Here is a 15,567-nt window from a genome sequence, read left to right on the forward strand (position 1 = left end):
ACAAAATGCTGCTGTCAGCTATACATAGCTAAATCTTAATACGGAGATGCAAACAGAGGGTGAGTTTGTGTGACCACACATATTTTATTTATCATTAGGTGTCTAGTTCCACCAGGAAAAACATCCAGCACAGCACAAAAAGTTAGCATCATAAAATGAAAAAGTCTGCAGTACATGGGAAAATCTCAAATTATATCCCCCGTTGCTTTCTGCATTTCAGTCTGTTTGAATCTGTTGGCATAGCTAGTTTTACAGCTGAAATTACAAACCACTATAACCACAATTTATGGGGAGAAAACTGCAAAAAGTAAAAAAAAAAATAAAATAAAATCAACATTACATTGCGCATGGTTTCAAAAACAGTATTTATGTCCGGTCCATTTCAGAAATTACTCTGTGTGGAACAACCATTTTTATTTTGATTTCCATTTGGAAAGGTCCTGTTCTGACCGGTAATGAGAAAAGGGTTATGAATATTTACTGATGTGATATACTATGTACATTTCTGACAGAATACATATTACAGAATGAATATATTTTACCTGTTACTTATATGGATACTCAGCCCTCATCATATACAGTAATACAATAAATGAAAGGTGTATATATACAGTATGAGAAACAAGATTTAAACAGAAATACCACAGTGATCAAGTGGTTCTATAAACAATCTGTGCTTCAAATAATTTAAGAAAACCTTATAAAACTCTACATAAATCATATGTAGTAAAGTACAGCTGTGTGGGACTCTCATCATAACAGCACCTGCATTAGCCTTCCCCTCCCTACGCAAGCTCGTTAATACTCCTCCTTGGAAGACTCAGAAACAATGCAGACTGCAGGGGAGGAATCTCTTCAGATCTTCCAGGCTGTGACCCATCAAGAGATTCACAACCATACAGCAGCACAACTGAAACAGCGATAGGACACTACCACCTTGTTCCACCTGCATAACACACAGAGCAAGACTTCTATGCCACTGTTTCTTTCCTGTCACAGAAAGAGAAGATGTCTCGCTCAGAGGAGGGCAATGTAAAGTGCTAATGAAACATCTAGAGAATCACCATAACTGTACATTTTTACTTTGATACAAAACAAAATGCATAACTTCTTCTGACACCACGTTCCATTCTTAGCCAATGATCTGCACTTTGAACTTCGTAGCCTATGTAATCACCTCAACACTCACACACCAAACGCATTTCCAAACAATCAAAACCCAGCACTAGGACAGCAAGTACAGAGGGCTTCCCTACAACCAGCTGATGTCCAGTTATCAGTGTGTTACTTTTCTGATGTTATACCTTTGCTGAATTGATAGAGAAGCTATAACATAGCAACCTGCAGTTTCTTATTCTTTCATTACAGCTGTGATGTATAGAAGTCATATACTTAAGGGTGCGGGCCACGGGGCCCTGTTCCCTTGCAAAAATAATGGTGGATGTTGTATGGATGGCATTTATGAGAGTTGCACTGGTTATACCTAACAGTTATGGCTTCAAGGAGTTGGGACTCAACTGACTTCTGTTGGACACAAAATGAGGATGGTGGACAGGAACCCACCAGAGAGACAAGAGTGACATCAAGCATCTACAATGTGAGTGCATCACACACCTGTACATTATCTTCTTCACACCTGCTTCTCTGGATTCATCACTTTTGAGTATGAAATACTAAGCAGTAAATGCCCAAAAGAAGGTCCAGTAACCATACCAATATACAGAAGCATGCTTCAAATAAAAAAAAAATGAACACTCAAGACTTGTAATGTGACGAAAATGCTGTAATGACAACAAAGTGAATGAAGACATACTCTCTTCACCCAGGGAACACCATCAACCTTTCAAGACAATAAACTATCAAGCCATAAGCACTAAATATACAGCAGAAAGGTAAAGAAGTGAACATCAAGGTGAATATGGTGCTTTTTGTCCTAGTGAACAGGAAGCCGGCCTAACCTTATTAGGTTCCATAATATCAGCAGCTGAATGTGGTGGCCATAAAACTTTAACCTTTAGGACCCTTCTCCTCAACAGAGAGTGAGGAATTTCCCAAAAGGTTAAACTTCTAAATGACTGACCAGTGAACACTGTCTGTTGATTAAAAGAGTCATATCATAATAGGAGAACTGTCCTGCCCTTGTACATTGTCCTCTGTCCCTATATAAAAACACCAAGAGATAGCTTTGTACCTCTCTTCTCCAAATCCTGAAAATCTAAAAAAAAGATGCAGAAACATGAAGATTCACAAATATGGAGATTATGTTTTTGGCTATGACTGACCCATAAGCAAAGTCTGCCTTCTAACCAATATGCTGCTCAGAAACAGCATAATTAAAATGAATAATAGAATGTACAATATACATTTATAATTTTGGATAGCGTGCTTAAAACATAACAAAGCCTTCTCTGGTCATAATCCTCCAGAGACATCAGGTATAGCAAAGATAAATTCCATGTAAAATAAAACAATTTAAAGCTTTAAATCCATACATCTGAGGAATTGCTTTTCTTTCACAGGCTGTCAAGTATTTTGGTCTGTCTAGCTTGAAATAAAACATTAAAAAGCTAAGCATGTTTTTGTTACTTTCAGCAGGGCCACATCTAACAGATCTAAGCTGGATAACAGGACTCAAATCAGTGGCCACAGTCTTTGTCTGGCAGATTATACCAGCTTCCCATGAGTTAAAGCCCTTGGTAGTAATATCAGGTTCTAACAGTCTTGTTTAAAGCACCAAAGTTATTATGCAAAGTTAGAAACTAAGGGAGATTATTGCAAGAAGAAAGTATAGTTAACTCAAGATACTAGCTTTGTTCTTCATCCATACATGCCACGGTAGTTCCAGAGCATGGTCGGATAGGATGGGTACATACTCAAGTAGGAGGTGTAAGGCCTGTAGTTCCATCTCTAATGAGAAAACTTTTGTACTCCCTGTTAATGGATTTAGATTTGAACCAAAGTTTTATGCAGACTGCACTTCCTCCTCTTTGGTTTATCTGGTCCAGTGCAAAGATTGTGTGTGCTTCTATATAGGGAAGACTACACGTTCTTTTAAAGAACGCATTTTAGAGCATCTAGGTTACATATGAAGGAAGAATCTTACTAGTGCGTTAGGTAAGCATGTACGTGATTATACTAGGCAGAGGTTTGCGTTTCTTGCTTTACAATTAATTGATATTGATAAGAGAGAGGGAGATCTGGAAAATACGTTAGAATTGTCTGAGACTAAATGGATAGTTAGACTTTTGACACATAGAGCACCAGGCCTGAATGGATGTGTACCTTTAAAGCCCGTCTTGAAGGTGCGCGCACTAAATCATTGAAGTTCTTAATTTAATCACTGTTTTATTGAATGCTCCATTTAAACCGATTAGTTTGTTGTTTTTATGGTCGGATGAAGTGCAATGTACCTGTACAAAAGCGCTTACCTGTATTTTAATAAACTGATGACTTTAAGCCATGCTTGGCTGCCTTATCTGCTTTTTTTCACTTAAAATGTGTACTATTCCAGTTCTTATTAAGACTACTCCTACTTCGTATCAACTGATTAAATAACTGGTACATCAACACATCTCAAACGCTGCTTTATGATATTTACTGACAACAGCAAGAAAAAAACTATCATGAAGTGGAAGAAAAGAGTCTCTTCCCCCTTTGTTCAGGAATTCAATAACCTTCTATCAACAGTTTATGATGATGAAAAAATCTGCAATTAGAATGTATACTACAATTATAAAAATTAATGTACATTGACATTAAATTAGGTCAATTTATTTAAAAAAACTGCATCAACATTATAAAATGTTGATTTTATAATATCTTACAATATGTAACTGTATATATCCTAGATAAAATCAGTTTATACTTTCATATTCCTTAATTTATGGATAATTTCATGTCTCTGGGCTGTGTCAGTAAAGTTAGTTAATAGTTCTGAGTGATTTGTTAACCTTTACCACTCTATAAATGCTTTTATTTTTTCTAATTTATAATAAATTACTTGAGTCTCTGAAATGCTAGAGTTTGGTATGAATTTATAAATTGGTGTTTTTTGTTATAATTTAATGAACTCTGCATAAAGTTAACAAATGAGCTGAAATAAAAAGCAGTTTCAACCCTCTGAACTCTAACCCACAGAAAGCTTAAAAGTATTATGAATGTGTACTTTATAAAAGTTACAGCTAGGGTTGCCACCTTTTCAGATGCCCAAAGTGGGACATTGTTTGTAGAAATGTGAGATTTTGCAGGACAAAACATACCCTTAGCCAGTGCAAATGACAGAACTGCACTTTTTTGCCAAAATAAAAACTTATTTTTGTAGCATTTGAGTTGCTTATGCTAACTGATATAATATTTGTGTGTTTCAGACACAAAATAAATGTTTTATACAGCTATTAAAGAGAATGTAACAAATATATTTTTTCTTAAAAATCTCAGAACATTTGCCATTTTTTAGGTTTTTTTGCAGGACACAACTGCCCAAAGTGGGACTGTGTTTCCCTTGCAAAGAGGGACAGGTGGTAACCCTAGCTACAGACAGGAGTCTGTTCTTCACTTTCCAAAGTCACACTTAAGGATGCATAAGACCTACCTCACAAAGGTATGAATGACACACCCTTATATAAGGATGAGATTCCACAATGATCAGATGCAGCCCATTCCAGGAATATTTCCATCAGCAAAGGAAATGCTCATACTTTTATTCTAAACATATCATTCTAAAACTTTAAAGTTCTCCCAAGTTATGCTTTATTTCCTCACAATATACCATTTATTTATTTATTTATTTATTTATTTAATTGCAGTTTGTTTACCAGGATGCTCCATTGGGCCACGAAGAGCCCATTTTCAATGAAGTTCTGGGGAGAAAAGATCCATTAATATAAAGTAATCAATTACAAAAATTACAAACATAACAGCAGTTACAGAGTTTACAAAATACTTGATAAGGCATTAGACAAAAAACATAGCATTAATTATAGCAATTAGCTAGTGTTAGATGGAGAAAGTACCTGAAAAATTCTCACTGTAATCAAGTTAATAGTATAAAGATTACTAGTTCCATCAGAAAATTCTAGGCTAAGGAGGCTGTAAAAAGATAGAGGGATGGTAGTAAAGGATATTATGCTGGATGGGAGCAAGAGCAGTCCCATTGTGAGATTAGGTGTGAGTGAAGTAAAGTTTTAAAGACAGAGATACTGTTAGTGGTATGGAGAAGGGGTGGGAGAGAATTCCAATGGCATGCTAGACAGAAGGAAAGAAGATGTTTGCCTGGAGTGCGGGCAGGTTTCTGTAGTTTGATTACATTTTGGAAGTTAGAACGTAGGCATCTGTTAGGAAGGTGCATTTGGAAGGTAGGGGCAGAGGGAGGGGCTGAAGATAAGTTTGTGTGCTTGGATGAGTAGAACATAGGTAAGATAATTGGGCAGTTCAAGCCAGTTCACTTGGCGTAGGGAGATGCACTGATGGGTATTAGATCTGTGGCCAGTAGCAAATTTTGAAATATTATAGTAACAGGATGAGAGTTTTGATTTGAGGGAGGATTGCAGATTGGTAAGGATGGAGGCACCATACAGGAGAGAAGGGAAGTGTTAGCAAGTGCGAATCTGGTGGAGGGAGAAATGAAACAATTACGGCGATAAAGCATGCCAAGTTTCTTGTGTGTTTTTTGATATTTGCATTAGGATGGCTGTCCAACTTTAGTTGGTCATCAATGAGAATTCCTAAGAGTTTAACAGTGGAGACTGTTTCATGAGGAGTGTTATTTTGGCTGGTGATAAAGAGTTTTTATTAAGGATGCTATTTTTTGAGGGGTAAAGTACCATTAGTTTAGTTTTGGTTGCATTTAATGCTAGATGGTTGTCTAGCATCCATTGTTCAGTAGAGGAAAAAGCATCTTGGGTTAATTTTGTTAAGGAAGAAATGGAGGTTGCCAAACAGATTATTGTCGAGTCATCCGCACACTGGATGAGGTTAGTGTTAAGGATGGCACGGTGAAAGTCATTAATGAAAATGTTGAATAGATGGGGGCCTAGACCTGAGCCTTGGGGCACGCCAGTGAGGGTGTTTTGGAATGATGAAATAGATTTTTTTTCATTTAACTGCTTGTTGCCTATTTGATAGGTAACTGGTGAACCAGTTAATGGAGGAGCAAGATAGATTTAGTTTAGATAGCTTAGTAAGAAGGAGGTTATGAGAGATGGTGTTGAAGGCTTTAGAGAAGTCTAAAAGGAGGGTAGATGCAGTATGACCAGAGTCGCGGGCTTTGTTGATGGTTTCTAGTAAAGAGAAAAGGGCGGCAGTGGTACTATGGCCTGGGTCGGAATCCATGCTGGGTAGGAATAATTTATAAGATAGGGTAGTAATTGAACGTGTATGCATTTTTTGAGAAGTTTTAAGATAGGTGACAAGATAGTGATGGGACGGAAGTTGGAAAATGCATTATTGTTACCTCCTTTATGGAGTGGAATAATATAAGCCTTTCTCCAGAGCTGAGGAACATGGCTTTCTGAAAATGATCGATTTATTAGGATGCAGATAGGGAAGGTAATGGCTTCTGTGGCTAGCTTTAGGAAGTACGAGAGTATTTTGTCGGGGGCATTAGAGCAAGGTTTTAACTTTAGAAGAAGTTTTTTTATGATAGAGATGGGGGTAGGGTTCATAGAGAAGACAGGAGATTGAGTGGTAGATGCATTGGAGGAGGAGGGGTTATTTGAGGGTTGATGTGGGGAAACAAGGTTATTAGTGAAGGATGATATTAGTTTGGATATGCAGTCAATAAAAAATGAGTTGAATTGAGAAACTAACTGAGTTGGAGGCATCTGGTTCAGGGCAGGGGTTTTCTTTTTTACCTGGATTGAGAACAGAGGAGAGGAGATTCCATCCCAGAATTTTTTGGGGTTATTGTTGTGATGAGTTTGGAGGTGGAAAGGTAGGCTTTGCGATCAGAGTAAATGAGTTTTTTTTTACTTTGTTGCGGAGTGTTTTGTAATCATTAAGGGAAGTGCTAGTTTTAGCTTTGTGGTAGTGTTTCCAAGCTTTATCATGGAGTTGCATGCTGGTAGGGTTACCACCTGTCCCACTTTGCGAAGGACTGTCCCTCTTTGGGCAGTTGTGTCCTGCAAAAAAATTGAAAAAATAGCAAATGTCCTGAGATTTTAGGAGAAAAATAGTTCCTATATTTTATGCAATAGTTGCATAAGACAGTTATTCTGTATCTAGTACACCTAAATGTTATAAGAAACAGAATAAGCAACCAAAATGCTACAAGAATAAGCTTTTATTTAGGCAAAAAAGTGAAGTTCTGTCCTTTGCATTGGCCGTGGGTATGTTTCACCTGCAAAATCTGACGTTTGTACCAAAAATGTCCCACTTTGGGCATTTGAAAAGGTGGCAACCCTACATGCTGGATAAGGTATTCTTTGTTAGCCAAGGGATGGAGTTACTTTTAATACGTTAAGCTGGTTGATTAAGTGTGCACACCCTTAAACTAATACTTTGTTGAAGCACCTTTTGATTTTATTACAGCATTCAGTCTTTTTGGGTAGGAGTCTATCAGCATGGCACATTTTGACTTGGCAATATTTGCCCACTCTTCCTTGCAAAAGTGCTCTGAAACATGCCTAGGCTGGTTTAACAACTCAGTAACCAAGACCACTAAGGTCTTACTACTTGGGATGAAGATTGCATTCTTGAGCAAGATCACACAATATGAAGTGGTTAAGTTTTTCTGGTCTCTATTTCACACACACTGGTACACACACAAATATATAATCACATGTATATACATGCACATATACAAAATAAGTAGTGAACTCATCTTGTAAACTCCACATATAAATATTTTATTGTCATACTTGGAAATAAATGACAAATGTTCTATGTTCATTATATTCTGCTCAGGGCATTAAGGACTGGAAAACGTAAATAAATCTGTTTTGCATATGTATATCTTCAAAAGGGTTTAAGTGCTGCAAAATATACAGAATTTGAAGTCAATTACCTCTCTCAAATGCATTTTTGATGTCATTAACTTCCACCTGAGAACCAGATACTCTAAAAATCCCCTGGTGCTGAAGCCCTAAAAAAGGTGACAAAAGGATGAAAAGTAAGAACAAATCTTTCTGGGCTGATCTATCAAGAAAATCAACTCTGTATAACAAATTCTCATTTATTTCAGTAAATTAGAAAAAAAAAAAAAAAAAAAAAACAGCAAGCTAGGTGCTATTAAAAAAGGGCTTACCATAAAGGTTAATAAACCTGATACAGCTCTCAACCACAAGGGGGATGATTTTTCCTGATTCCTGAGAAAAGACAAAGGAAAAAAGTTACTAAAATTTAAACAATACTGAAACCTACAAAAACAGGTGAAGATCATAACATTTCTTTATGCAAAATTTCAACGCTCTTGACAAGCAAAAACTGCAAAGTTCATCTGCTCCACTTATACAAAGAACAGACCAGGTCAACGACCAATGCACCACCTTAAGTCAGCAGCATTTTCTTCATGTTGCAACAGTGGCAGCACTATTTTAGCATTATGTTACTAAAGACTGTGCAGACAAGCAAGCAATATTTGATAACTTTGACTCAGTACAAGATTCTGAGATATGGATTTTACGCAACATCAACTGACTTGGACTCAGAATGAGTACATGTATGCTAAGGAATGGACACTGTGCAATTCCAATCGACTGATAAAAAAAAGATAGTCTCTACTGTATCAGCTGATCTATGAGAGGAACCCTCCTTAATTGGTCTAGCAATGCACCTACTTCATCAATGGCATTCTGTAATTCTTTTTGTTTTTTCCTCATAAATTCCAGTTGCCCAGTGAGCTGATATTTGATGTCAAGGCTCACTGGAATGTCATAAGCTGAGTACATAAGCACTTATCACAAGAGTGGTCACCGGTTTACCCCAACCATCAACAAGAATGTCTCCTGCACGTCAAGAAATAAGAAGGACCACCTCCAGTTAAAACTTGATGTACAAGTACACCCTGCCTGACAAAAGGTCAGCTCCCACAGACGCTACTGGACAGAGAACTGCACATGCACTGAAGGATGGCTGGATGGTATTTGTGACCCATCAAGCAGAGTCCCCATGTGCAGCAGCTGATACAGTAAAAAATGAATGATCTTATGAACAAGTTAAATCCCAAATGATAATTCACCAGGGTGGAAAAAGCCAAAGGGCAGCTAAGAAAAAAGGTTAAGTAGTACGAATCCTGAAGTAAAGAACCAAATGTACCCGAACTCTGAAATCACGGCTGAGATAAAAAGTCCTAGTGGCCACAGCACACATATCTGCAATAGCGGCATAGTAAGTACAAATGTCACAAGTAGTGTTGCCCGTGTCTGCAGTCCCTTTTAGTTGGTAATTTGTCACCCGATGGTGGAGATGATGCAGTTAGTAATGGACTCTGTAATGCAGAAGGATAAAGCTCTGACTTTAAAATCAGACAACCCCAGCTTGAACAGTAGACTGGGCAATGGAACAGCCAGCTGAGGGGTGATGGTAGTGTTGGGGGTGGGTTATATCAGCTCACCTATCCTGGGCAGTGGAACAGAAGATTTGTTGTTTGCTTCATGACATACAAGTAAGGTTTGTATGCAACAAAGTTATATTGGTTAACTAGTGGCATGAAGCTGACTTACTGTGCAAGTGACAATAGTACTCTTTTAGCATGTGGGTAGGAGCTCTCACACACATGAGGCAAAGTAGGCCCCCGTGGTGAGTGTGAGCATTCATTTCAACTTCCAGGCATAGGGATTAGGGCCAAAAACACTGAAAAACTCCCACTGCTCACCTCATCAGATACAAGCAAGGACACAAAACATCTCCACAGTTGCATGGATTGGCTCCTTCCTGCCAGCTCCTGATTCTTCTCTAGAGACGTCCTGACTGGTACGGAAATGACTGGGCACAAAGGCAGTGCGAGCGTTTGTGTGTCGGAGTTGGGAGGTGGTCAGCAGACAAGGAGAGAAAACCTCCTGGGGGGAAATGATGATGCAGTTGGAAAGCCCATCTGGGTGCTGGTTAATTGGCAAATGCAAGCCATCTGTTCAGTCCTCCTGAACTCATGCATCTGTTTCTGGTAAAACCTAAGCTGGCAATTCGCATCCAGGGTTTGACAGCGTATATCTGCCTTCATTTTCAACCCAGCAAAGAAAATGGGAAGACAGAGAGCAACTCACAGACAACTCAGAAACCACTTCCAGAAGGAAATACAAGTTAATCCTAATGGACACCATATCCTTTCAAAAGACTAAATAATGTTCCTTACTTAAGGTGACCTGCAACTCTGATGTAATATCAGCAGAGGTGAGAAGACCACTAGAAAAAAAAATATCCAAAAAATTAACTATAGTACTGCTAAGCCAGCCAGATTAAATCCTGGATGGCAATCTTGACAACTGAAGGTCAGGTCCCCCCGAAGTAAGCATCTCTCTGCTACGAAACTGCACTGGGTGACAGTCCTGCCCTCAACATGATCATGATGGACAACAGTAGCTGAGACAGCACCATAACCACAGGATAAAACATTTTTGTTCATTTGTTCCTACCCTGGAATTCCCTATGAGGTCAGCAGCTTGTGGCAAGAGTCAGGTGGTAGGATACAGAACAGCTCACAATGTTGGATGCACACTACAGTGCAGGCTAAGTAAACCCAGGGGTCCATGGAGTAGACACTTAGTGCCCCCACTAGGTGTTACCCATGTGGTCACATCCCTCCCACCAAGATGGGTGAGCATGCAGAGGCTGTTCATTCTCATCTTCTCATGCCAGCTCAAAATGCTGTTTGAACTCAGGTAACCTGCGAATTAGTCAAGCCTTGAGCACAGGACAACCAAGGCCAAAATGTACAGCTGCCTGGGATAGCTCAGAATCACCTGCAATGGCAGCACACAGTGTCACACTACCCAAATGCAAAACAATTTCCATTTGGAGGCAAACGTATGCTGAGAGAAAGGCTTCATGGCAATTTCAGTCACATCTGAGACACCTGCCAGATGGTCCAGTGGGATCAAACAGTCTACACAAGGTGCAATACCTTGAGGGGCAAATGCCATCTCCAATTATAGGGAACCGCCTAGGTTTGGACCAGAAGAGTTTCTTTCATCACCAGGGATCTAAGAGTTTGAAGCTACACCCTTCTAAGCCTCCAGGGGATGATGAGAATTAGTTTAGGCCTTTCTTCTTTGAACTTTGTGATGAGGCATGGGATTGAAAATAAAGGTTATAGGAACATCTCATGGCCAGAGACAGTGAACAGAGAATGCCTGCAGAACCACTTTTCTCTTGCTCTACTACACCAAACAAATCAAGAGAGGGCTGTATTCTTCGTAGAGGCAAATGGGCTGCTAACTGGACTGCCCCACTTCTAGACAGGCTGTACCACATACAGCTTATTAAACACAATACCCAGATGAACACTGATGAGCAGCAAAGCAAGACAGCCAGCTCAGTGAGTCAGCTTACTCCCTCCCTATCACCCACTCCAGAAAAACATATTTTTCCTTTCCTAGAGGTATGACCTTACATCATCTTGCTTGTTTATTCAATACATAAAGGACTGGTTGTCTAACTGAATGAGAAGTGGCACAAGAAGCAACTTTGTCCACAAAGCTGTCACACCTAAAGACTGTCTGTAGCTCCAAATTGGCTGATATGGGGACTCCCTTTTCCTTCCTGAGGTAGACCATAATCATAAAAGTAAGCAGACTGCGAGCTCCCCACCCTGCTATCGAAGCATCCATCGTTAGGACCTACAATGGGTTGAGTAGCAGCAATGAGTTGCCCACCACAAGGTTACAGAGGGCTGTCTACCACACAAGGACACAATCAATAGGAGTTTATTAGCAAGACAAGATCCACAAGTATGTAGTGACTGCAGCCACTGACACCGAGGGTACCACTGCAGCACAAGCACCCTCAGGTGTGCAAATGATAACATGAAGTTGTGACCAACATCAATCCCAAATGATGAAGTTAGTTCTAAGCTTGCACCATGCTCTGTGTTCAGGACACAGAAGTCAAGACATCCCTGGTTCTCTCCAAAAGCAGCAGTGAGCAATACTAAACAATGCCCGATTCTCCACATATGAAACAAATCCTTTGAGATGAGGTCAAGAAGGCTCCTCTCCGTTTACTGTCACCCTCCCTCCAATGTCAGCAACTATGGGCCTGTCAACTGCAGGACTGTACCAAGAAGTCCCTGGAAGAGCTAACAGGCATCAGACATCCATATAGGAAAACACATCCAAGTCACACAAGTGAACAGAAATAGATCCTTCTCCTCTAAGGCCTCACCCGCAATGGACATCATCCTTGTAAATGCTCTTAGTGTTTTAGAAAGCCAAATAGGAAAAGTCTGTTCATACAGTAATGCCTAAATTAGAGCAAACAGGAAAACCTCTTTTGGACCTGCAAACACTGGGGTGCCCAGGAAAACCTCTTGTGGGCCTGCAAACACTGGGGTACCCAGTAAAACCTCTTGTGGGCCTGCAAACACTGGGGTGCCAAAAAGCATTCAGTACGTGCAATGGCACCAACTAGGCAACCTATGACAGCAGAAGACCAAGACTTTGAAGAATTACCATCCAGAACACAGTGGATCATGTCTCAAGTCACCTAGGTCTTTAATGAAACAGAAGCCATCCATCCCCTTTAGAACTAAGACAACATGGGTGTAATAGCCCACATCCTTCTCCAAATGAGATACAGTCTACATGGCCTCTCTTAACAGTACAGTACCAGTCTGTGTCAAGAGTTCCAATTAGGCCAAGTTGTTCTTTGGCAGGGTTCTTACTGGGAGAGCACCTATGACCTCTAGGACATGTCGCAGAGAGACCAGGTCTAGAAAACATCAGTCTCCTGTAATGGTTCCTCTTAACACTGGTGAAATTGGAGAGCTACACCACTAGGTAAGCCTCAGAACATAGGACAGCTGCAAAGGAGCCTGCAGAATTATGCTCTTGAAAGACTTCGCTGTCAGAAAAAGCAGGCTGTGCGGCTTGAAAGTTTCCTCACCTGTTCCTGAAGAGGCGCTAAGCACAGAGGGCTCATGTAGTTCCTCCAGCACAGAGGAAGGCCCATTTTCTCTTTACAAAGTCATCGGGTTTTGGTAGGCCTAGCTAAAGAGCTTTTCCCCTTAAACTGGGCATCATGATTGCCCTTTCTTAGGCTCTACTTGAGAGAGGACAGTCTCTGATATGCCATCTTATACAGACACGTGCCTCTGGCCACGGCCAAGGCATAAGCACAATCAGAATTACAGTGGGATAGGTAATTGCTGGTTGCTGGAGATCAGGAACAAAGTCAACGGAGACAGAGTTGCTCAATGTTGTGGGGAACTGGGGTTGGGATCTTTAAAGGGGGGGAGCAAACTGTATGGAGATGGGTGGAATCTACAGAAATGATGCACACAGAGTGGTATTTGGAAGGGGTACTATTTTAGGAGGTGGGACTTCTGCATTTAAAGTGATGTAACCTGGAAGACTGTTAGGACAGAAATTATATTTGTATAATGTACACAAAGGAAAATAGTTTATTATTTCTCTTTTATGGTTGAATTTGCACAAATGTTAGTGTGCAGTGTGTGGTGTTCGCAAAGAGGTTTAAAATTAAAAAATAAATAAAACAAGAATAGTATGAAGATTAATGGTCATGGACAAATTTTCACTGCCTGCATCTTGCTGTCTTAGTTCCTTTGGTAATGTATACAGGTGAGTTTTACTTTTATCAGCCAGCGGTACGAGTATGTTACAATGCACAAGAATAAAAGACCAGAACTGTCAAACTGTGTGTATAATACAGGTTCCTATCAGCATTTCGAATGCTGAAAATGCCAAATTTAATTTCACTGAACTGAAATGTTTGAAATCCCAGAAGAACGAACTGACGGAACATCGATTTCTTTCCCAGGGGAAGAAATCGGTGGGCCGTCATCGGAGTTTGCTATTTCCTTCACTGTGGTGCGGTCTCAAGAGTTGGAATATTTAAGTAGGGGGGTGTGGGGGGCACAGCCCCCCACTTCTGTTAGTATTTCAAATATTAAAAAATTTTTTTTTTTTTGCATGGAACACCGATTTCTTTCCTTGGGAACGAAATCGATGTTCCGTCAGTTCGCTCTTTCGAGATTTCGAACATTTCAGTTCAATTAAATTGCATTCGGCACTTTCAGCATTCAATATGCTGATATAGACCTGTATAATACATATATATATATATATATATATATATATATATATATATATATACACATATATATATATATATATATATATATATGATAATAGAAAGTGTTACTGTGATCTTTTTTCATTACAAGTTTATGTTACAAATTAAGAATGTACTGTTTAAACAACTTTATTTGTTCATCACAAAGTGCTACATGAAAACCCATGTTGGGATTTGTACAGTCAGTCTTAGTCAGACAGTCCTTGAGCCCAGTCTTAGGGAACTTTGCAAGCCTTTTCAGGAACTAATCCACTAAGAAGTGGAATTTACACAGGTGAGATGAAATAGTGGGGCCCTGAATCACAATATGGCAGAGAAGTACACTGTTTTGCCACACCTGCCCAAAGATGTGCATTCTCTATCTCGTGACAAAGCTGCAAACTGCTGAAGTCTGTGGGCTTATGCTGCACAGAAGGTGGCATGCAGAAGCCAATCCAGGAGGCCTGGTGAGACAGTCTACTCACTTAGCTAGGAGCTTATGAAGAAGTAGGGAGTCTGCCTATTTTAAAGCCACAGATGTAGAGCTGAAATGCTTTTAGACTGCTGAAATAGCATCCTTAAAACAAATGGCTTCACAGATGGAATGACTTAGAGGTGTTCCGCCTTTTCTCCCAGAAACCTACACATTTCTGGATTAATGGAAGGGTTAAAGCAGGACTAATATTAGATATTATGGTTCACTAGGTGTCTCCATAGAAGAAGTTATCCAGGAGGGAGCTGGATGGGTTGAGACTTACTGTCATTTTTTTCAGAATCCTTATAAGAAACTGAGGGAGAGGGAGAATCGTGTGCCCTCACCAGACCTGCCCATGAAGCTGTGAAACAATTCAGGTGAGGGTCAAGTCTATGAAAATCATGTGCTGGTTGCTTGGAAATGACAACTGTGCATTCTATGGTTAGTCTCGGAGCACCTGGCTAGTGCTGGCATTATGCCGTATTTTCTGGGGGTACTGTGAACTCATGTTCACAATATGATGTCTAGGCCTTGAGTTGTGACATGTAGTGCAGAACTTCATGGTAGACAGCCCTCCCCCCACACCAAGGATGGCAGATTCTGGTAGGCCAGGGGGAAGACCAAGGCAGGGAAGATCTCAGACTAGAGTACCAGGATCAGTATTCCAGAGACAGGTTAGAGTTTATCAGTATTACGGTGGTTACACGTGAGCTTCAAATGACTAATCAGGGGCTAGGCAGTGCTAACACTGCAGACTATACTATAAATGTCGAGAGACAGGATTATGCACTGAGACACTCGTCATCTTCTTCCAAGATGGAAGGCTTGGCCTATCCTTGAAACTTCCATTCTTGTAATGTTGCTTCAGC

The 15,567-nt window shown here is 40.0% G+C and overlaps 1 protein-coding gene across 2 annotated transcripts in view; it reads right to left on the bottom strand.

The window, feature by feature from the left end:
* Window positions 1-15,567, bottom strand: part of SRGAP1 (SLIT-ROBO Rho GTPase activating protein 1) — a 1,651,729-nt gene that overhangs the window by 407,391 nt on the left and 1,228,771 nt on the right. For both annotated transcript variants that reach the window (XM_044088250.1, XM_044088251.1), the window contains exons 13-14: window positions 8,243-8,303; window positions 8,003-8,080 (exon numbers count right to left, since the gene is read on the bottom strand). In XM_044088250.1, the coding sequence (XP_043944185.1) occupies window positions 8,003-8,080; window positions 8,243-8,303 (139 nt within the window). The remainder of the gene's footprint in view (window positions 1-8,002; window positions 8,081-8,242; window positions 8,304-15,567) is intronic.

Source organism: Protopterus annectens, chromosome 11.part0 (assembly GCF_019279795.1).
Source record: "Protopterus annectens isolate FY-2018-M chromosome 11.part0, PAN1.0, whole genome shotgun sequence".
In the NCBI taxonomy this organism is placed as follows: domain Eukaryota; kingdom Metazoa; phylum Chordata; order Ceratodontiformes; family Protopteridae; genus Protopterus; species Protopterus annectens.